Here is a 23,445-nt window from a genome sequence, read left to right on the forward strand (position 1 = left end):
AGTGATGTTGTGGGAATGGAACTGGACTCTCTGACGGTGGTGTCTGAAAAGAGGATGCTGTCCAAGTTGCATGTCATCTTGGACAATGTCTCCCATCCACTACATAATGTACTGGTTGGGCACAGGAGTACATTCAGCCAGAGACTCATTCCACCGAGATGCAACACAGAGCGTCATAGGAAGTCATTCCTGCCTGTGGCCATCAAACTTTACAACTCCTCCCTGGGAGGATCAGACACCCTGAGCCAATAGGCTGGTCTCGGACTTATTTCCTGGCATAATTTACATATTACTATTTAATTATTTATGGTTTTATTACTATTTAATTATTTATGATGCAACTGTAACGAAAACCAATTTCCCCTGGGATCAATAAAGTATGACTATGACTATGACTAAAGACTGGAAATGCTGACCACAGGAATTAAGATGTTAGTCTGGGTAACAAATGCGCAGTAATCAGGCAATCAGTCTTAGCATTCCTCATCTGTTTCACAGAAGTTCGAGCCCCAAGTCACCAGCTGGTCTGAGTTCTGCTTGCATTAGGAGAGACCATTCCTTTTCTTCAGGGATCAGAGGGTCGAGAAGCCCGGTGTTATGGGAGTGGTGGTTTGCGCAATGCAGTAGCGACTTTGAGAAGCATCAAATGTTCCAAGGTTCCAAAGATATTCAAAAATGCATGTCGTTTTCTTTAATAATTTAAAAACAGAGGAGAAGCAGATTTTTAAGTCGAGGCTCAGTGGCCATTTGATGATTGTAGACCATGTCAGATTAGTTGTGCCCCGGCTTCTATCAGGGAGTTACAGCCTCAGTATGGAAGTTGTGGGTTTTTGTCCCGATGCTCAGACTCCTGTGACGAACCTGCTCTGAGGTGCTGCACCTGTGCTTTCATTGATGAGATGTTTAAAATAAAGACTCTTGGATTCATGTAGGAGATCCCATGGGACTACTCCATTAAATAGGCAGGGGTGTTTTGATTGTGGAAAATGCGTACCCTTGGTAAATCATTAAAGTTGGTAACCTAGCCATTGTATATTATGCTGTCTGTTAGAATTTACCTTGTGCAAATTGGTTGTGAATTTCCAATCGCAGTAGTTCTACACAAGAGGTTCTGCAGATGCTGGAAATTCAGAGCAACACGCACAAAAATGCTGGAGGAACTCAGCAGGTCAGGCATGATCTATGCAGAGGAATATAGAGTTGATGTTTTGAGATGAGATCCTTTATCAGGACTGGAAAGGAAGGGAGTAGAGGCCAGAATAAAAAGGTGGGGTAAGAGAAAGAATGTAAGTTGGAGGGTGATAGGTGAAGCTAGGTGAGGGGGAAGGTAGGTATGCATGGAAGGGAGGATGAAGTGAGAAGCTGGGAGGTAATAGTTTGAAAAGGTAAAAGGCTGAAAATGAAGGAATCTGATAGAAGAGAGTGGACCATGGAAGAAAAAGGAAGAGGAGAGGCATTGGAGAAGGTCGATAGGCAGACGAGGAGAAGAGGAGGAAAAAGAGGGAAGCCAGAATAGGTCATAGAAAAGGAGAGAAGGGGGGAGAGGAGAAATTACCAGAAATCGATGTTCATGCCAACAGGTTGGAGGCTACTCAAACGAAAAATTAGTTGTTTCGCCTCTAACTTGAAAGTGTCCTCATTGTAGCAGTAGAGAAGGGTGTAGATCGAAAGGTGGGAATGGGTCTCTTCCCCCTTCCTTGCCAGTCCTGATGATGAGTTTCTGCCCGAAGCATCGACTCTTTATTCTTCTTCATGGATGCTGCCTGACCTGCTGAATTCCTGCAGCATTTTGTGTGTGCAACATTTCTACAGTATGTTAATGGCAGATAGGTGCTACGTAAATGCAAATGAATTTCTTTGGATTGGCAGCATAGTGGCGAAGCTGGTTAAGCTGCTGCCTCACCCAGAGACCCAGGTCCGATCCTGACTTCCAGTTCTGTCTGCATGGAGTTTGCTCTCCCTTGACTGCATGAGTTTCATCTGCACACTCTGACTTCCTCCCACACTGGCCACTGTGAATTACCCCAAGTGCATTGGTGAATGGTGGAATCAGGGGTAGGGGGAGTTGATGAGAAAACGGGGAGAATATACACAAAAAAGGGGATTATTGTAGGATTGGAGTAAATGAGTTGTTGGGGTCAGCCGGTCACGTGGCTTGTTTCTGTGCTCTGTCCTCACTGTGGTGTATTTTCATCCTGCTACCTCTGTGATTATTAATAAATATATCGATCTGTGTTGCTTTGTCTGTCCACTACTGAGGATCCTTATCTGTAGGGCGAGGTCCCATCAGTCCTTCTGGGATTTTGATGACCTCCTTATGTACCGGCGTTGACCAGGCTGACATTTCTTTCCTGAAATCGGCAAAGGCTACCCATCACAACTGCAAATGTGGATTCATGGTGGGCGAAATCAACAGCTGAATTAGTCCTTGCAGTGCAGCACTGCAGCTGAAAATAGTTGGACGAGGAAGCTTGCGAGGCATTTCATAAATGTACAGATTTTTTAGTACGGCTATCTGAAGATGCTTGTTTCACTTAAATTCCCTTGTGTCAGATCTATTTTAGTCATACAACTCAGAGTTCAGAAATTTAAATGTCTAAAAATACACTCATGCAGCAATTCTGAGCGAAGCCCGCTTGTGACTGGCCGGGTTATTTTTAGCTTGTGGTAGTGGAGCCACTGTGTTTAAACCTGGCAGTGCTGAGGCAGTCAGTGGTGCCTAAAGGAAGACGTGCTGCAGCAGCTGGCATCACCTGCTTCACTGCAGTCAGCCCTGGCACGGCCACCCTCTCTGGGTGTGAAACGCTGGTAGAGCCATGCTAGCTTTCCCCAGTCGGGAGATCCACAGGGTTGTCAGCCATGTTTTGCTTGGGGTGATGAGTGGGCTCAAGAATTGTGTTCAAAATCCACTTTAGGGAAATCAGTAGAAGAACAAGGTATTTACAACCTTGTTTGAAAGATCTTCATTGTGAGTCCTGGGATCTGCCCTTTCTGCCTACCAAGCTAATACTGGTCATTAAGCACTTATTTACCCTCATCCCATTTCATTCTTCCCCACACTCTCAACTCCCTCCTGAATCTACCCCTCACCTACACGTTAGGGGTAATTAACAGTGAGCAATTAGCCTACCGACCTGTGTGTGTTTGGGTTATGGTGGGGAGGGGGCTGGGTGGGGAAGCTGGAGCACCTGAGTGAAGCCCAGGTATTCACAGGGAGGAAGATCAAACTCCTCGTGGGCACAACTGAGGTCAGGATCAAACCCGAGTCTCTGGCACTGTGAGACAGTGGCTCTATCAGATGCACTATTGTGCAGAATAGAATCACTATGCTGCTCCTTGCATTTGGGGAGGGGGTTGGTTTGTGTTCCTTCAGGTTATTTGGGAGTTAATAGAGTTGCGAATTGTGGCTGAAGGGAGCAACAAGGGACGCATAGAGCAGGGCTGGTCATTTTTTTTTGCTATTTATAGTTGTATCTTGGTGATGAAGAATTATCAGTTAGTCCATAAGGAATTATGCATCTCTTTAGGGCTCTAGTTGGATGCACAATCAAACTGCTTAAGTTGGAGATGCTATCCTGCTTCTGCTGTTCAGTAAACCTGAGATTTTTGTCCATGCAAATCCTTGCCATTTCCCTCTCCTGCTGACTGTGGGGTTGTAGAGTTCCCTCAGTTATTGGCGGAGAACACTGGGTGGTGAAAACCAAGATAGATAGTTATGAACCACTTCCTGGTCAAGTGAGGCAAGGAAGAGATGGAGCATGTTTTGATGTTGAGCACCTCACCATGTCTCAGATTGGTCTAGGAGTGGTGGTACACCTTGAGCTCACTATAGTAACATATAGAAGAGCTAACGTGCATGGTATAGTCCCACAATCAGAATCACATTTAATATCACTGGCATATGTTATGAAATGTGTTATTTTGAAGCAGCAGTATATTGCAGTACATAATAAGAAAAACTTACATTACAAGAAGAAATATATATAAACCAAAAGAGAGCAGAAAAAGAAAAAAATAAAGTAGTGTACATGGGTTCATTGTCCATTCAGAAATTTGTTGGCTGAGGGTAAGAAGTTATTTCAGAGGAGGGACAGGAGTCTTCAGACTCCTTACTAAAATCCATATAGATCACACCCTCTGAAATGTAAGCAAAAATTGGGAAAATTGGAAATGCATAACAGGTCAGACAGCAACAGTAAAGAAAGAGAGAGAAAATCAGTCTTTTAGGTTAATGACTTTCTCAGTTCAGCATCTTCTGGTAATTGGCCCAAAGGATAAATCATGAAAGTGTACTTATTCTTGGGAAAAGGAAAATGGGATCGTTTACATCCATGGGAAAAAGCAGAATAGGGCCTTGGGTTAGCGTTCAGTCTGTAAGATGAAAGCCCCAATAGTACAGTGTTCCTCCATCCTGGGGGTTATGTGCCAAAAAGCCAGGATTGAATCAGCAACCTACCCTATATCTAGCCAAGGTGCTTTACCACCATTTAATGATACTATAATATGAAAAGTATAGCAGCCGAGTTCCCACAAACAGAGGTGTAATAGTGACCATATTTAACGAAGTAATGTGAGGAAACTTTTCTCCACACAGCAAGTCATTCTGACTTACATTGCATGAGAGATCAACGTTTCCCATTCCTTCAGGAAAGCAGCCAACATAATCAAGGCCCCCTCCTACCCTGGTAGTTCTGTCTTCTCCCCTCTCCTGTTGGGCAGAAGGCACAAGGCTTAAGGACAGCTTCAGACTCGTATGATAAAGATGAACTCTTGGTCTCTCAATCTACTTCATGGCCTTTGCACCTAATTTGTCTCCCTGCACTGCAATTTTTCCTCAAGTTGTACACTGTATTCTGCATTCTGTTTTATTTTCCTTTTGTTCTACCTCAATGTATTTGTGCAAGAAATGATTTGTTTGGATAGCACACAGAAGCTTTTCTCTGTTTCTTGTTACATGTGACAATAATAAACCATTTATACCAATCATTAGTAATTTTTCAAGAGGTGATTTTTTTTTTGTGGTCTATTGAGATAAGACTGGAGATTGTGAATCATTATAGAATTGTACCAAAGAGCTGGCACAACTTCAATGGGCCAAGTGACCTCTTGTGCATGACCACTGTGTCATAGTCATACCCAACAGGGAAGCAGACCATTTGGCCCACCATGTGTCTGCTGACCTGAAGCCATGCATGTTAATCTCACTTTTAATTCTTTCTACATTCCCATCAACACTACCCCACCCTCAGGTTCTTCCATCATCTACACATTACAGGTGACTTGCAGCGGCCAATTAGTCACCCAACCTGCATGTCTTTGGAATGTATGCCAGAAATTCAAGTGTGTCAGGGGGCAGAAGTGAATGTTGTTGCTATTACAAAGGAGAAGGTGCTTGGGGAGCTGAAAGGTCTGAAGGTAGATAAGTCGCCTGGACAACATAGACAACATTCCAGGGTTCTCAAAGAGTGATTGAAGAGATAATGGAGGCATTGGTAATAATAATTTAAGAATCACTAGATTCTGCAATATTCTGGAGGACTGGAAAACTGCAAATATTACTCCACTCTTCAAGAAGAGAGGGAGACAAAGGACAAGAAATTGTGGGCCATTTAGCCTGACTTCAGTGGTTGGAAAGTACTCGGAGGCACATGATAAAATAGGACAAAGACACCAGGGTTTCCTTAAGGGAAAACTTACGTGGCACATCTGTTGAAATTCTCTAAGGAAATAGCAGGCAGGATGGACAAAGAAGAGTCGATGGAATTGTTTACTTGTATTTTCAGTAGGTCTTTGACGAAGTACTGCACGTGAGGCTGCTAAACAAGATAAGTGCCCATGATATTAGGAAATATACCAGCATAGATAGAAGATTGGCCGACTAGCAGGAGGCAAAGAGTGGGAATAAAGGGTCGACCTTTCCTGGTTGGCTCCAGTGACTAGTAGTATTTCGCAGGTCAGGTTTTCAGACCACTTTCTTTAAGCATTATGTCTTAACGATTTGGATGATGGAATTGATGGCTTTGTGGCCAGGTTTGCGGATGACATGAAGATAGTTGGAGGGGCAGGTAGTGTTGAGGAAGTAGGACATCTACAAAAGGACTTAAACAGATTGGGAGAATGGGCAAAGAAGTGGTAGATGAAATATAGTGCAGGGAAATGTATGCCCATGTACTTTGGTGGAAAGAATAAAATTCAGAAATCAGAAGTGCGGAGAGATTTTGGAGTCCTTGTGTAGGATTTCCTAAAGGTTAGAATAGAAACATAGAAAACATACAGCACAATACAGGACCTTTGGCCCGCAAAGCTGTGCCGAACATGTCCCTACCTTAGAACTACCTAGGCTTTACCCACAGCCCTCTATTTTTCTAAGCTCTATGTAGCCATCCAGGAGTCTCTTAAAAGACCCTATTGTTTCCGCCTCCACCACCGTTGCCGGCAGCCCATTCCACGCACTCACCACTCTGTGTAAAAAAAAAAACTTACCCCTGACATCTCCTTCGTACCTACTTCCAAGCACCTTAAAACTATGCCCTTTCGTGCTAGCCATTTCAGCCCTGGGGAAAATCCTCTGACTATCCACACGATCACTGCCTCTGATTATCTTGTACACCTCTATCAAGTCACCCCTCATCTTCCGTCGCTCCAAGGAGAGAAGGCCGAGTTCACTCAACCTATTCTCTTAAGGCATGCTCACCAATCCAGGCAACATTCTTGTAAATCTCCTCTGCACCCTTTCCATGGTTTCCACATCCTTCCTATAGTGAGGCGACCAGAACTGAGCACAGTACTCCAAGTGGGGTCTGACCAGGGTCCTATATACCTGCAACATTACCTCTCGGCTCTTAAACTCAATTCCACGGTTGACGGAGGCCAATGTACCATATGCTTTCTTAACAACAGAGTCAACCTGCACAGCAGCTTTGAGTGTCCTATGGACTTGGACCCCAAGATCCCTCTGATCCTCCACACTGCCAAGAGTCTTACCATTAATACTATATTCTGCCATCATATTTGACCTATCTGGGTTGAACTCCATCTGCCACTTCTCAGCCCAGTTTTGCATCCTATCAATGTCCCGTTGTAACCTCTGACAGCCCTCCACACTATCCACATCACCCCCAACCTTTGAGTCATCAGCAAATTTACTAACCCCTCCCTCCACTTCCTCATCCAGGTCATTTATAAAAATCACGAAGAGTAGGGATCCCAGAATAGATCCCTGAGGCACACCGCTGGTCACCGGCCTCCATGCAGAATATGACCCGTCAACAACCACTCTTTGCCTTCTGTGGGCAAGCCAGTTCTGGATCCACAAAGCAATGTCCCCTTGGATCCCATGCCTCCTTACTTTCTCAATAAGCCTGGCATGGGGTACCTTATCAAATAGCTTGCTAAAATCCATATACACTACATGATTTGATGGAGACAGACGTGAAAGCACAGAGGAACATCTGGAGAAATTTCTGAAACGCCGGTTCGCTGCTGCTGTTACTGGGCGATCGAGAATCTTCTGGAGGGAAGGCTCCAGAATCCCCGGCTTTGCCTACTGCTGGCGACCGAGGCTGAGATCGAATCGTTCGGATAGAGATGGTGCTTGGTACTCGGTGTCGGAGGGCTGATCAGAGCTTGAAGTTTTCGGACGACTCAGAGTCAGACTGTGGTCGGGCATGGCAGGGAAAGTTTTCTTCCTTCTCCCATCTGCGTGAGATGTGGGACATTCGAGAGACTTTGAACTTTTTTACTGTGCCATGGCCTGTTCTTCATCAAGTTATGGTATTGTTGCACTGTTGTGACTGTATGTTATAATTATGTGGTTTTTGTTAGTTTTTCAGTCTTGGTCTGTCCTGTGTTTTTGTGATATCACACCGGAGGAATAATGTATCATTTCTTAATGCATGCATTACTAAATGACAATAAAAGAGGTCTGTGTGTCCTCATAATCTAATCTAATCTAAATCTGCAGCTGTATCTTCATCAATGTGCTTCATCACATCCTCAAAAAATTCAATCAGGCTAGTAAGGCACGACCTGCCTTTGACAAAGCAGGTTAAGTTGGTGGTAGGAAAGCAAATGCAATGTTAACATTCATTTTGAGAAGGCTAGAATATAAAAGCAAGGATGTAATTCTGAGGCTTTATAAGCCATTGGTCAGACCACATTTGGAGCATTGCGAACAGTTTTGGGCCCCTATCTAAGAAAGTATGTGCTGGCATTGTTAGGGTCAAGAGGAGGTTCACAAAAATGACTCTGGGAATGATAGGGTTCATGTATATGGAGCATTTAGTGGCACTGGGCCTGTACTAGTTTAGAAGAATGAGGGGGATCTCTTTGAAACCTATAGAATATTGAAAGGCCTAGAGAGAGTGGATGTGGAGAGGATGTTTCCTATAGTGGGGGGAATCTATGACCATAGGGCACAGGCTCAATATACAAGGACATCCCTTTGGAACAGAGATGAGAAGGAATTTCTTTAACCAGAGTGTGTGGTGAATCTGTGGAATTCATTGCCTCAAATGACTGTGCAGGCCAAGTCATTGGGTATATTTAAAGTGGAGGTTGATAGGTTCTTGATTAGTAAGGGTGTCAATGATTATGGGAGAAGGCAGGAGAACGGGGTTGGGAGGGGTAATAGATCGGCCAGGATGGAATGGCGGTGCAGACTCAATGGGCTGCGTGGTCTAATTTGGCTCCTATCTTTGGAATGTGGTTGGAAACCCAGAGGAAATCTACAGGGTCACAGGGCGAACGTGGGAACACCACACAGCTCTGGAGGACAGGCTCTACTCACTGGAGCATTGTGCAACGATAGGGAATGATGAGATATCGCATCTGTTCTTCTGCACTAAGGAGGGGGCGATCTTTTATTTCAAACTGGAGAGAAGGTTGTTTGTGGAATGTTGCTGTATGTTATCCTGTTCACATTATTGGTCATTTAGAGTGCACTAATGCTATTACAGTTCTCTTTTGCAAAGTACCTGGCCAAATCTAATCAAGTCTTGCATAATCATGATGTGTTTCAACAAAATTGGCATGGAAGTAGATATACAAAGTATGGTATCAAGATAAAGCAAAGGAGGTGGGCGTGATGGAAGGACAGATTGCTGAGATAAGCATGTTGTGATTGCAACCAGATGTGAAACTGCAAATACAACCAAAAAATACAAATAAGTAATACTGAGAACTTGAGTTGTAGAATCTTTGAAAGAAAATATTCAGGAATTGTATGAACTATTTTTTTAGGCATCATTTAGTCTCATGAGACCATGGATTTGCTCCTTGGAAGGTTTCCAGGGCGCAGGCCTTGGCAAGGTTGTATGGAAGACCGGCAGTTGCCCATGCTGCAAGTCTTCCCTCTCTGCACCACCAACGTTGTCCAAGGGAAGGGCACTAGGGCCGATACAGCTTGGAACCAGTGTCGTCGCAGAGCAATGTGTGGTTAAGTGCCTTGCTCAAGGACACAACACGCTGCCTCAGCTGAGGTTCAAACTAGTGACCTTCAGGTCACTAGACCGACGCCTTAACCACTTGGCCATGTGCCAACACTGTATGAACTATATGGCACTGGATTTACATCACTTAAGGGTGGTGGGGTGAGAGGGTTTCTTTTGTATGAAAGAAATAAGATAATTCTTGGTATCTGGTATCTTGGTATCAAATGATTGGTATCAGGAATGCACTGCTGAAGGTGGTGGAGGCAGTTACTCTCACAACATGGACAAGTACTTGACTCACCAAGGCACAGATGACCAATTATGGGGAAATGGTTGAACTAGATATGGTGGATCTCTGATAAGAATATAAGCCTTAGTTTAAAAAAAATGATCAAGTTTGGACTGAAGCATTGTATTTGACTGTGGGCATCAGGTGCGATGGAAGATGATAGAAGAGATTTACTGGAAATGTGCCTATGATTAGGGACTTCACTTACAGAGGGAGACCAGGAGCATCGATTTAAGCTGGCAGGTATAAAGGTTAGAGAGAGTTGATGGAACGTATTTCTCCCACTGAATTATGCATACCTGGAAATTGAAAGAGGGTTTGTGAGCTGAAGGACTCTTCATGTTTAGTTTCGCTAAAGCACACAAGGTCATGGTCCCGGAGTTGAGAAGTAGGACTGATGTAGGAGGAGAGGGACATAATGCCCTCACTTGTCTTGAGTTGTTATGAAGTTTAAGGGATGACAAATATCAAGAATGGCTTCAAGAGGATCGATTGCATGGCATAATGTTTTCCACTACGACAAGTTATTTGAGGCTTCATTGCCTATAATTGTGTTGGAAGCATATAGAGCACAGTAGTAATTTTTCAGAGAATTGATTATATTATGGGGTGGAGCGAGAACGATAATGGGACTTTTCAAAATCTCTACCAGTAAAAAGACACAACTGTGTTACACCAACACAAATATTGTGTGTCATTTTTTCCTGAGGCATGATTTTAGTTTTTAGTCTCCCCCCACAGACGCTGCTCAACTTGCTGTTCATTCAGCAGGTAGCTCGTGTTCCACTTTCCAGCATCAACAGTCTCTTGTGTCTGCTTCACTCTTTCTCCGTGCAGTTGTTACGACAAGTTAAGGTAAAGAAGAGAATATTGGAAACACCTCAAGGTTCAAAAGTAAATTTATTATCAAACTATATATTTGTCATTAAATACTACCCTGAGAGTCATTTTCTTGCAGACATTTGCAGTAAAACAAAGAAATACAACAGAATCAATGAAAAACTACACACAAAGATTGTCGAGCAACCAATGTGGAAAAGAAGTCAAACTGTGCAAAAATAAACAAAAAAACAAATCATAATATTATGAATGTAAAATACATTGAGAACATGAGTTGTATAATCTTTGAAAGTGAGTCCACATAGGTTGTGTTGAGTGATCAGTTCCGTGTTGTTGTAAGTGAGGTTGTCCACGCTTGTTCAGGAGCCTGATGGTTGAAGTGTAACAGCTTCCTGAACTTGGTGGTATGGGACCTAAGGCTCCTGCACCTCCTCCTGATGGCAGCAGTGAGAAGAGAACATGGCCTGGGTGGTGGCTGTCTTTGATGATGGGCGCTGCTTTGTTGTGGCAGTGCTATTTGGAAGTGTGCTCAGTGATGGGGAGAGCTTTTCCTGTGATAACGTTGGCTGTATCCACCACTTCTTATAGGCTTAGCAGAACAGATGAAGGCTCTTTGACCTGAAATGTGTTTTTTTTACTCTCTACAGAAGCCAATAGCTATTTCCAGTCTCTGTGGTGTTTCCCCCCCCCCCACTAAATTTCAGGTGTTTCTTTAGCAGTGAATAACCTTTGATATTCAATGTAATGAGTGGCCTTGTATAAGTCATTGCAGTTCAATCAGCAGAGGCTGTGACCATTTCTCTCATAACTACTTTATGTTCTTCTCTTTCCCTACAGTAATCTCCTGTCCTCTGATTACAAGGAAATACATTATGAAAAGCAAAAGGTTTTTCTTTCAAAGGTAAGCCATAATTTAATTACTCTAAGGTAGGCAGGTGTTGGCGCGTGGCCAAGTGTTAAGGCGTTCATCTAGTGATTTGAAGGTCGCTAGTTCGAGCCTTGGCTGAGGCAGTGTGTGTGTCCTTGAGCAAGGCACTTAACCACACATTGCTCTGCGACGACACCGGTGCCAAGCTGTATGGGTCCTAATGCCCTTCCCTTGGACAACATCAGTGGTGTGGAGAGGGGAGACTTGCAGCAACTGCCGGTCTTCCATACAACCTTGCCCAGGCCTGCGCCCTGGAAATCTTCCAAGGTGCAAATCCATGGTCTCATGAGACTAACGGATGCCTATAAAGGTGGGCAAGGTGCAGGGAGAAGCGAGTCTGAAAGTCTGAATGAATGGAACTGGGACATGATGGCTGGATAAGTTGGGCTGGAAGCTAACAACTGTGCCAATGCACTGCTTGGTAACCGAGGAACAAGAGTACCCCATTCAGCTTCCTCACTTTGTTGTGTCATTCACGGTGGTACAGTATCTCAGTGGGTAGAGCCCTCTGCCTCACGGTGACAAAGAGCCAGGTTCGCTGCTAACCCCTGCTGCTGTCCGTGTTGAGTTTCCCTGTTCCCCCTTGGATGCTCTGGATTCCTTCCATATCCCAAAGATGTGAGCGTTGATAGGTTAATTAGCCATTTCAGATGGGTGGTAGAATCCGAAGGAAGCTCATGGGAATATGGGGAGGATAAAATGGGATTAGAGGATATGGGTAGCCAATGGTTGGCGCAGACTTGGTGGGCTGAAGGGCTAGTTTCTGTCACAACTGTGATTGGTCTGAATCTCACGTCCATAATGGTTTAGTTCTTACTTCCCAGTCCTATTAAGTCCTCTTACCACTACTGTACCCCCCCCCCCCGCCCCAAGCTTTCACTCCCACTTTCAAAGGGTTGGCAGGGACAATTGCAAGTTTCCATTCCTCATTGTGTGAAGAAAGACTGCGCTGTGATTTCCCAATGAGTTGGGGCAGTGTCTGAGTTCATTCTTCATCAGGGTCAGTGGGTGAATGGGATATGGGGATGGGGTTGGGCACTTATGACTTATTTCATCCTGTCAGGAGGGAATATTGTAATAAGTTGGGGGGGGGTGTGTTAAGACTATGATCAAAGTCACTGGAGGTGTGGAACTGAAAGTCTTTATTCAACATGACAAGCAGACATTCTCATGGAGACCTTCTGTGTAGAGTTTCCTCCACCCTACAAACGCAAGGTACATCCCATTCTTATACTCTGAAGATCAAAGGTAACAGCAGGTGATTCAATACAGTTTCAGTTGTTACAACTTCATTGTTTACTTCAATACTTTGGGTTGACAATTAGTTCCTTTGAGGTACAGTATTTGCAACGGAAGCACATTGTAATTGATAAGACACCTTTGCTGGGAGAAACTCATTATTAACACAGATATTTTTAAAAACTTTTCACGACAGAGCCAAACATCCAAGTATTGATAGAGCTAAGTGATAGTACCTGCCTGGTCTGCAAACTTCTTGAACTTGTTTACAATGATGTAGATTGCTTAAGTCCATTACTCAAACCCTGGATTGAAGCAGGCCAATTAACACAACCCCATTGTCTCAACAGTTGGCTGATGCATATGCAAACATCACTTGATCACCATTTTGTCAACCATATCTCTTGGTCTGTGGGCCAGCCTGTGCTCCACAGACAGTGCAGAAGTGTGCTTAACTTCACTTTACTACCTGCAGTTTACAATCCACATTAATAACTGAAGACTTGTTACTGCTTGAATATCTGCAATATTCAAATAACTCCAGGATACTCCTTGATGAGGGGAGTTGAGATGGGGGAGAATAGCTGATGGGGAAATGCGTCGAGGGTATGACACTGGTCTGTGAGCCAAAATAGAGTCGATGGACAGAAATGGTAGCCACTTGAATCAGACAGATTTTGCGGGTCCAAAATTCCAGGTAAGGCAGGCCAGAGGGAGTCATCAGAGAAGGGAGGACAGAGGTTATGTGGGAGGAGAAATTGAGGAGAGTGTTCAGAGGTGTGGGTGGTGAGGCTTGAGGTTAGTGTTGTCTGCAGTACCTCTGTCTCAGTAGCTGAGAGACATTCAGATCTCCTGTTTAATAATCATTCATATTAGTCAGTATAGTTTCTGTACCTTGATGCAGTATATTTTGACCACTAATACAGAAGTTCAGGCAAAGGATTAAGCTAAAACGTGAAGTACTACGCAAATTTACAGCAGCGGCAATTGGTGGTGGAAGCTTATGATGCAAAGGTTTTGGCAGCAGTAACTGCACTGCTTGGTATTAAAGCATCACCGCCTACCATTTTCATTTATTTTATAAATCATTTTATAAAACTTCACCCTTATAAACCTACAACTACGGTCTCCCAGTGTGCCTAGCTTGCTTTGGCATGGTCTTGCAAGGGAGCAGTAGTGAAATTGTCCTAGAAACTGCAAAGGGCAGAGCCTGCATTGGCTCACCCTGCAGTGTGGAGTGAACTTGGCTGCTTCTCCATCAGTCTGTTGTCAGTCACTTCACCCTCTGAGGGAGACCTCCCTCCATGCTGGCAAAGTAACGTAGCTGCTGGAAACCTGGAATGAAATTTTAAGATGTTGGGAATACTCAGATAGCGATCATGGAGAGAGTGGTAGAGTTAACCGTAAACATCGGTCCTTTCTCGTCTGCCTGATCAGTCGAGCAGTTTGTGTTTATTTCAAGTGTTTTCGTTTTGGTTTCCAGTATTAGTCATAGTTACACAGCATGGAAACTGGCCCTTCAGCCCATTGGGGCTGTGCTAATTATAACCACTGGTCGTATCCTAACTTATTTTTATTCTCTCCGCATTTCCGTCAATTGCTCCCAAAGAGGAACCCACACAGAGTGGCCAGTTGACCTACCAACCTGTACTTTGGGGTGTGGGAGGAAACTCTTCAGTCATAGGGGAGAACATGCAGACTCCACAATGGTGGAAGTCAGTATTGAACTCAGTTCTCAGAATTGTGAGGCAGTGCCCCTGTTACTGTGCCACTCCATTTAGCGTGGAATGGAACGGAAGCCTACAGGTGTGGAAGCGAGGAAGCCTCTGGTTTGTTGGCCAAGGCTTGCATCCATTTCAGTGAAATGAAATCTCAGAGATTTTCCCAGCTACGCTCCCAGATCTTCAGAAAATAATTCACATTGGTCCACATTTAGTCATAGTGGCAGGTTCCATCTCTCTCTGGTATGGAGGAACAACTGCACAGGATTGGAAAAAGCTGCAGAGGGTTGAAAACTCAGCCAACTCCCATCATGGGCACCAGCCTCCACACCATTGAGGACATTTTCAAAAGGCAATGCCTCAAAAAGATGGCTTAGGACCAATGCCACCCAGAACTTGCCCTTTTCTCATTATTACCATCAGCGAGGAGGTACTGGAGCCTGAAGGCACACACTGATCGTTGCAAGTTCAGCTTCTTCCCCTCAGCCAACAGATTCCTGAGTGGATAATGAACCAGCCGATGAGCACTACCTCACTATTTTTGCTCTCTTTTTGCAAGATATAAAATATTATTGCTGCCCAGAAAACAACAACTTTCACAGCATATACCAGTGGTATTAAACTGATTCTCCACCATCAGCTTTCTGAGAAGACAATGAACCCTTGAACACTTATTTTTTGCTCTTCTTATTTATTTTTTTTCTATACGTAGTCGCTGTAATTTTTAGTATATTTTATGCATTGCACTGAACTGCTGCTGTGAAACAACAAATTTCACGACATATGTCAGTGATAGTAAACCTGATTCTGATTCTATGAAGTGTTCCAGGAGTGGGAGCAACGCTCACAACACGCTGGAGGAACTCAGCAGGTCGGGCAGCATCCGTGGAAACGATGAGTCAACGTTTCGGGCCGGAACCCTTCGTCAGGCCTGAAGAGGGAAGGGGCAGAGACCCTATAAAGAAGGTGGTGGGAGGGTGGGAAGGAGAAGGTTGGTAGGTTCCAGATGAAAAACCAGTAAGGGGAAAGATAAAGGGGTGGGGGAGGGGAAGCAGGGAGGTGATAGGCAGGAAAGGTGAAGAAGGAATAGGGGAAAACACAATGGGTAGTAGAAGGAGGTGGAACCAAGAGGGAGGTGATAGGCAGCTGGGGGAGGGGGCAGAGTGACATAGGGATAGGGGATATACCATCTAGGTAGTCTCCAGCCCCTTGGTATGAACATTGAATTCTCCAACTTCCGGTAATTCCCTGCCCCTCCCTTCCCCTATCCCAGTTTCACTCTGCCCCCTCCCCCAGCTGCCTATCACCTCCCTCATGGTTCCGCCTCCTTCTACTACCCATTGTGTTTTCCCCTATTCTTTCTTCACCTTTCCTGCCTATCACCTCCCTGCTTCCCCTCCCCCACCCCATTATCTTTCCCCTTACTGGTTTTTCACCTGGAACCTACCAGCCTTCTCCTTCCCACCGTCCCCCCACCTTCTTTATAGGGCCTCTGCCCCTTCCCTCTACAGTCCTGACGAAGGGTTCCGGCCCGAAACGTTGACTGATCTTTTCCACGGATGCTGCCTGGCCTGCTGAGTTCCTCCAGTGTGTTGCGAGTGTTGCTTTGACCCCAGCATCTGCAGAGTATTTTGTGGTCCAGGAGTGGGACAGGAAACAGGTGGGAAAACGTCCTTTGGACTCAGCTTGGGTTTAATGGAGCGGATGTGCAAGAGGAATAGAGTGGTTCTCCAGGGTCCCAAGGCTGCAAGAGGTTGTAGGCACTGGCACACAGTGATGACTTTAAGTTGACGGGTTCCCGAGTGATGCATGGCTATCTGAGCAGTGCAGCGACTGGTGCTTAGGGTCTGGGGTGGAGTGAACAAAGATTGATTGAAGCCGGTACTACGGAGGTGGAATCGAGGCAGGAAACTGGCGGAATAGCCAGGCTTGGGCATTGTCAGAGTGCTGAAACTGCGGAGCTAAAGTGACCCCTGCAGACTCAAGCTGCCAGGCTGTGGCACATTGTGGGGGTGTCTCTTGGGGAGAGATGGTGCTGAGTGTGCATGTTATAAGAGAATCTGCAAAACAGAAGGAAATTCTGCTTGCACTGGCAACTTGCAGGTTGCTGATATGAGCGATACGAAGGCACGGCACAAACTGTAGCCGTAAGCAGTGAGTTAGTGTGCAGAGTGAGGGGAAATTATCCAAACAATCCTAGTCAAGGTGATTGGCTCAGCCGCAGACCTGCTGTCTGCACAGTGCTGCCATCATCTCTTTAACCCTTTCCTGCTGGTGAGGATGCCATCAATGGGCTGCAGTCCCAGTTTTCTCCCACGTTCCAAAGGTGTGCGGTTGGTGGGGTGATGGGCCACTGCAGCTTGCTCCTGGTGTGTGTGGGTGACAGGAGACTGAGAGGAGATTTGATGGGCTTGTGAAAGAGACTAGGGAAATAAACAGGGGAAGAGATCGCTCTAAGAGCCGGCACGAATTCCATGGACTGAATAGCTTCCTTCACTTTAAGAAAATATGAGAATGTGGCAGGCAGTGAATTGTGGACGTTTATAGGAAAGGTGGCAGTGCTGTTTGCCCTTGGATTTTTACAGTCCTCCACCGAACTCTCAGCCCAGTCTCTCCCACTTCAACATAGGATACAGAAGTGTACAGCACAGATTTAGGCCCTTCAACCCACAAGTCTGTACTGACCATGGTGCCAGTTCGAACTAATCTTTGCACATGGTCTGCTTTCTTTGATTCCCTGCCTGTTCATGTGTCTGTCTAAATGCCTCTTCAACGTTACTGCTAGTAGCTGCTTATCTGTTTCCACGACTTTCCGTTAGTGTGCATTCCAGGCACCTGCCACTGCAGTCAACAAAATTCATTGCTTTATGAATCTTTAAACATCGTGCCATTTCTCTCCCCCCCCACCCTCCAAACTCCTCTCCTTAAAGAGACATGCTTTGGTATTTGGTATCTCCACCTGGGAAAAAGAATCTGTCTACCTACCCTGTCTGTGCCTCTAATGTAATTTATATACTGTAGTTCTTTCAGGTTTCCCTTGAGCCCCCAGTGCTCAGGAGCAGACAATCCAAATCAGTCTAACTTCCGCCTGTGGTTTCATCCAGACAACAATCTGGTGAACTACTTCTGCTCCTTCTTCAAAGCCTCCACATCCTTCCTGTAATGCAGCCACCACATAATACTCCAAATGTGGCCTAACTAGAAGTTTGTAGCGCTGCCACATGACTAACCAAATTTTGACATGCCGGCCAACAAAGAAACCTTCTGTTCCACCCTATTGCACCTATATTGTCACTCACAGGGTGATGTGGACTTGCATCCCAGGATCTCTCTGTATATCACTGCTAAGAGTCCTGCAGTTTGTCTTATTTATCTGTTCTAGAGTAACAGCATGAAAACGGGCCCTTCGGCCTGATTTGGCCTTAACTACCAAGGTGCCTTCTTGAAGTAGTCCCATTTGCCTGCATTTGGACCATTTCCCTCTAAACCTTGGCGAGACAAGGAAGATTCAAAGAATTAGAATTGGTTTAGCCTGCCTGTTGAAGGTTCATGTCTAACAATTCACTGCTTTTTGCAAAGGACACTGCTAACAGAAGTTAATTGTCCAATCACTTCAGCTCACTCAGGCTGTTGCTAGGGGAGTGCAGTGCTGATAGAGATACGTACTGTCCTTTGGATGAGATAATAATATGGACTCTGGAGGTGTGATTCTGATGCATGAAACACTATATATATCCTTTTTCTGGCAATGACATCCTCACGTTGGCGTTTACTAGCCAGTGAACCTTATTGGATTGGCTATTCAGCTACTTGTGAGTATCATTTCTTTGGTGAATATCCAAATCACTGCAAGCTAAAAATGTGTCCCAGGGCTGATGGAATTAACATAGTTCTTGCCCTAGCAGTTTTCAGCAGTGGTATACATTTTGAATAAAGATCATGCTTTCTAAACCTATAATTTGATGTGGCGAGAACAAGACTGTAAGGGCAAATTGTTAAGGTGTTTGGAAATCTGATTCCAAAATAAAAGCGAGTAATGTTGGAGATAAAATGATGAATTAATAGCAGTTTATTTGATTTTTTAATTTTGTTTAGAGATACTGCACCATAATGTAGTATTTTAAATGCTGTTAACAGAGCGGAGACACGAGAGATTGTAGATGTTGGAATCTGGAGCAATAAACAAGGTGCTGAAGGCAGCATGTGTAGAGGGAACTGGATAGCCAATATATCAGGTTGAGACCCTTCTCCTGGATTTAAATGCATCTATTCACTTAGCTTCCGAACAGCAGAGTACTTCATTATTTTAAAACCACTACCTAATGTTACATAAGAGTAGGGAGTGAATTTAGATAGAATGAAAAAAAAAGAAAATTCTGGAAATGCTGAGCAAGTCGGGCAGCATTTACGGAAAGAGAAATGATGTTTCCAATACAAGACCCATCATTGGACTCTGTTAATTGTCTGTCCCTTTCTCTCCCCACAGATGCTGTCTGATCTGAGTATCAAGCATTTTTTGTTTTTACTCCAGGTTTCCAACGCCTGTAGTTTTTTTTTTTTGCTTTTTAATTTCCTGGGAATAGCTCTTCCATTGGTAATGTGATGGCACCTGAGTGTGGTTTAACCTCTCTCTGTATCCTAACAGCATTCTTTCTGACTCGCTGTTTCCCCGCAGGGGGGTGAGCACTGTTACTATCACGGGGAGATACGGGGGAACGCAGGGTCCAAAGTCGCTCTGGCCACTTGCGATGGGCTACGGTAAGTAAGAGCGTGAGCTCTCTCTGATAATGCTGCATGTGCTCGATGTATTCATGCTGGGTTGCATGGCGGGTTCAGAGGGCAAGGGTCGCTTGGTAGCACATGTTTCCTGCATCTATTCCATGCTGGTCGGATCTACTGGAGACCCCCCACTCCTCAGGTAATACCTGGGAGGATGGATATGGAGGCTGTACCTGCTTTTGGATATGATTAGAATGTTGCCTTTAAAGTGGCAAGTTTGCTATCTGAAGGGATGGGGGCTTTGAGGAGAGAGAATCAGTGTGTGTAATAGAGTAATTGTAAAGTCTTAAGTTTAAGATGCTGCTTTTTGCACTGTGTATGATTCCTCTTGCTGTCCATCCACACCCTTTCCACCCTCTCTCAGATCATAGGAAGTGTAAATCCAAAGGGAAGCCTCAAAGACTCCTAGCCAAGCCTCTGCGGTGGTCAAGCATTAATCTGGTTATGGAGGCTGCCTGTTGTGTAAGCACAACTTCCTGCCTAGCCCCAGCATCAAAGGAACCAGTTTTTGCCTTGGGGTGGGTGGTGAAGTTATATGGGGCAAGGGATAGGCCATCACACATTTTGGCACCCAGGGGTGAGAGAGATGTAATAATTATGGGTGGTACAATTCCTGATGGTATTGTTGGCATTCTCCATTGGAAGCGTGGCAGTGAGTCGTGTTGCTGTTGACCATCACAGATGGATAACTGGCTTATGTGATGCCTAGAATGTTTTTTTTTTCCTTGAGGATTACAGAAATTGGGGAATTGAACCCCAGCATGGTTCTGTCTCTGAAGAATCAACTGGAAAATTGACCCTTCACTACCTTATATGCCTGCATCTACATCAGCAAGGACAGTGCTGTCAGCTTCTGGCCCTTGGTCAAGTGCTGGGGAAAATGATTTCTAATTTAACACTAGCCCTAAACCTTGCCAATTTCCTGTTTCAGACCAGAGTACTCTGTGCACTGCCCCCTCCCACCTCCCAACTCAATCTGCTCTCTCTGCAAACCTTCCATTCTCCCCCCACCCCACCTTGTGCCTCATAACCCTCTGATCCAATCATCTAGGATGATTTTGTGTTCTTATATTAGGTTGTTGACCTGGAACACTGACAAAGTTTCTCTCTCCATAGCTGCTATTTGACCAGTTGAGTATCTCCAGCATTTTCAGATTGATATGTGTTCTGTGCTTTAATCCTGACAAACCTGGCTTCTTCAGCCCAGGTTTTAGTCTTATTATTATTAATAATAATAATAATAAACATGAACTTTGGTCTGGATAAATGCAGAGCATTAAACATAAAGACAGGTGCAATAGAGCTAATAGAATACGAAACATTGCAGCAGGATACAATACAACCAATGGATGAATAGGAAATATCTAAGTATCTGGGATATCAACAAGGAAAGAAAATAGATGATAGTACGATAAAGGAAAAAGCTGCGTCAGAATTTATTTCAAGGCTTAAGAAAATCTGCCAAACAGAGCTCAGTAGTAAAGACATAACAAAGGCAATAAAAACTTTCGCTATACCCATATTAACATATTCTTTTGGCGTAATATCTTGGTCCAAAACTGATCTGGAAAATTTACAAAGGAAAAAAAGAACTGAAATGACAAATTTCAGAAAACATTATGTACATGCATTTAGATTAACACTACCTATGACAGAAGGGGGAAAAGGAATAACAAACATTAAAAATCAGCACAACAATCAGATAAAACTTCAAAGGATATACTTTCATCGATGAAAACAGGAAGTATAGACCTCTAAACTTAGAGCACAACCCAGTAAAATGAAGACATTTATCACTATTGAAGAGAAAGTTAACTAATGGAAGAACATGACCCTCCATGGACGATATGCCTACTGTCTGAGCAGTCTAGATGTCAACAAGAAGTTGTGAAACACCTGGCTCAGAATTGGAGACCTCTTCCCAGAAGCAGAAGGGTTCCTTGTGGCAGTACAGGACGAGGTGGTTAACACAAAAAAAAATTGAAAATACATAATAAAAGACCAAGAAATTCAAGATGGTAAATGGAGAAAATGCCAAGAGAAAACAGAAACAATCCAACATATTACAGGATCCTGTAGCAGTTTAACTCAATCTGATTACTTACACAGGAACAATCAAGTGGCAAATATTATTCATCAAAATCTTGCTTTAAAATACAAGCTCATAAATGAATTCACGCCTTAATATAAATACAAGCCTGATCCAGTTTTAGAATCAGAATCCTGCAAATTATATTATGACCAATCAGTTGTTATGGATAAGACAATCCGTAGTAACTGTCCAGATATAATAATACAGGAAAAACAAGCAAGAACAACTTATTTATTAGATATAGCTTTTCCAAACACACATAATTTACAGAAATCAGTAAGTGAAAAGTACTGGAGATATGCTGAATTAAAAGAAGAATTTGAAAGACCTTGGAATTTGAACAAGGTATACATTGTCCCAACAGTACAACTGGTGTCGTCCCAAAGTCACTACACAATAACATTAAACAATTAGAGCCACACAGCAATATTTATGTAAATCTTCAGAAAGCCACAATACTAAACACCACTAGAATGGTCCGAAAGTTCCTAGCAATTGAGAAGTGAACCCATACCTCAGCTGAGAAAAAATAAAAAATAACTTTATATTTATATAGCACCTTTCATACATTAAGATCAATATTATTTATACAGATTATAAAGATAAATCAATGTAGTCATAATAATATGAAACAAAATTAAAATTCATAAGACAAACATAATTGAATATACCAAATTTTATAAATATAATCAACATCATTAAGTCATCCTAAAAATAGGTCAATTTAAAAAGAGTAATCTTTTAGAAGTGTTGTGAAATGTTCCACAGTACTAGCCTGGTGTATCTCAGTCAGTAGAGTATTCCAGAGTGCAAAAGGCCACATCATCAGTTCTTATTTGCTTGCCTCAAGGAACGCTAAGCAAGCTAGTATTCGTGGATCTAAGATTATGATGAGGAACGTAAGGGGATAGACACGCCAAAATGTACGGAACAGCTAGGTTATTCAGAGCCTTATATACAACTAAGAGCATTTTACAATTGATTCTAAAGGACACAGGCAGCCAGTATTAATGTTGCCAAAACTGGTGATATGTGCTCAGATTTTCATTTTTGGTTAAGGTTCTTACTGCTGCATTTTGAACATTATTGTTGTGGTTTTACAATTGCCAATTCCAAGTTTTGAAAACCCAGGTGGCAGTTTTACTTGGCAGCCAGTTTGACACACTGGCTAAAATTGGTTTGCTGCAGGCTATTGTTGGCAAATGGCAAAGACGGGGGGACGGGGGTCATCATTAGGACCTTGAGAGATGCAAATGATTGGAATCAATTCCCAAAATGAAACAAATTCTGATTTTAATTGTTGGGAGGAAGAACCTTATTGCTGAATCAAGGCAGAAGGTGGAGGTTGGGATCATCCAGTTCTAATAATGCGATCTCTTGCTCTGTTTCTCTCTCCCTGCTGCCCCCTCACCCTGTTCCCCTCTCATCTGCTCCCATGCCCTGTTAACCTCGCTCCCTCTTCCACTCCCTCACTCTGTTTCCCCCTCCCTGCCTCTCCCCTCACTCTGTGCCCTCCCTCCTTGCCTCTCCCTCCACTCTGTTAAACCCCCCTCTGCCTCTCCCTCACTCTGTTAAACCCCTCCCTGCCTTTGTACAGTGGCATATTTGAAGATGGCAAATACTTGTATATCATTGAGCCATTGACACAGACGCATACCCAGGTGAGTACCAAGCTCCTTGCATTCATGCTCTTGAATAACAGCTGCACTTTTTCCAGTGGGGTGGACTTCGCAGGATGTCAACAGATAATTTCTTCTGTGGGCACGGGGCACTGTTGAGACAGATATTTTTATTGCTGGATGCTAGAAGGTGATAGGGTTGCGGAGTTTTTTGAGCTGTTGTTGTCTGCTGGATAAGGATGTTCTCACAGTGCTGCTTGTCAGTCCTTCACAGTAACCTTGATGGACCTGAGTCTCCACAAAAGTGTAGACCAAGTACAAAGGGGCTTGTGTAATAATGGAGTCAGAGCAGGCCAGGCCACACCGGATTGTTGTTTACTTCATAGCATGGATCCAGGGCCTTCTGCCCATGGAGCCGAGTCAATCATCAGCCACTCATTTAGCACCAATCCTGTACCAACCCTTACATTCACCTCACTTTATTCTCCCCAAGTTCCCCTCAACTTC

The 23,445-nt window shown here is 43.9% G+C and overlaps 1 protein-coding gene across 6 annotated transcripts in view; it reads left to right on the forward strand.

The window, feature by feature from the left end:
- The window catches only part of adam23a (ADAM metallopeptidase domain 23a), a 163,621-nt gene that overhangs the window by 48,284 nt on the left and 91,892 nt on the right, over positions 1-23,445 (forward strand). For all 6 annotated transcript variants that reach the window (XM_072261324.1, XM_072261327.1, XM_072261325.1 and 3 more), the window contains exons 4-6: positions 11,398-11,461; positions 19,124-19,206; positions 22,917-22,980. In XM_072261324.1, the coding sequence (XP_072117425.1) occupies positions 11,398-11,461; positions 19,124-19,206; positions 22,917-22,980 (211 nt within the window). The remainder of the gene's footprint in view (positions 1-11,397; positions 11,462-19,123; positions 19,207-22,916; positions 22,981-23,445) is intronic.

The sequence above is a fragment of the Mobula birostris genome, chromosome 6 (genome assembly GCF_030028105.1).
Source record: "Mobula birostris isolate sMobBir1 chromosome 6, sMobBir1.hap1, whole genome shotgun sequence".
Lineage (NCBI taxonomy): Eukaryota > Metazoa > Chordata > Chondrichthyes > Myliobatiformes > Myliobatidae > Mobula > Mobula birostris.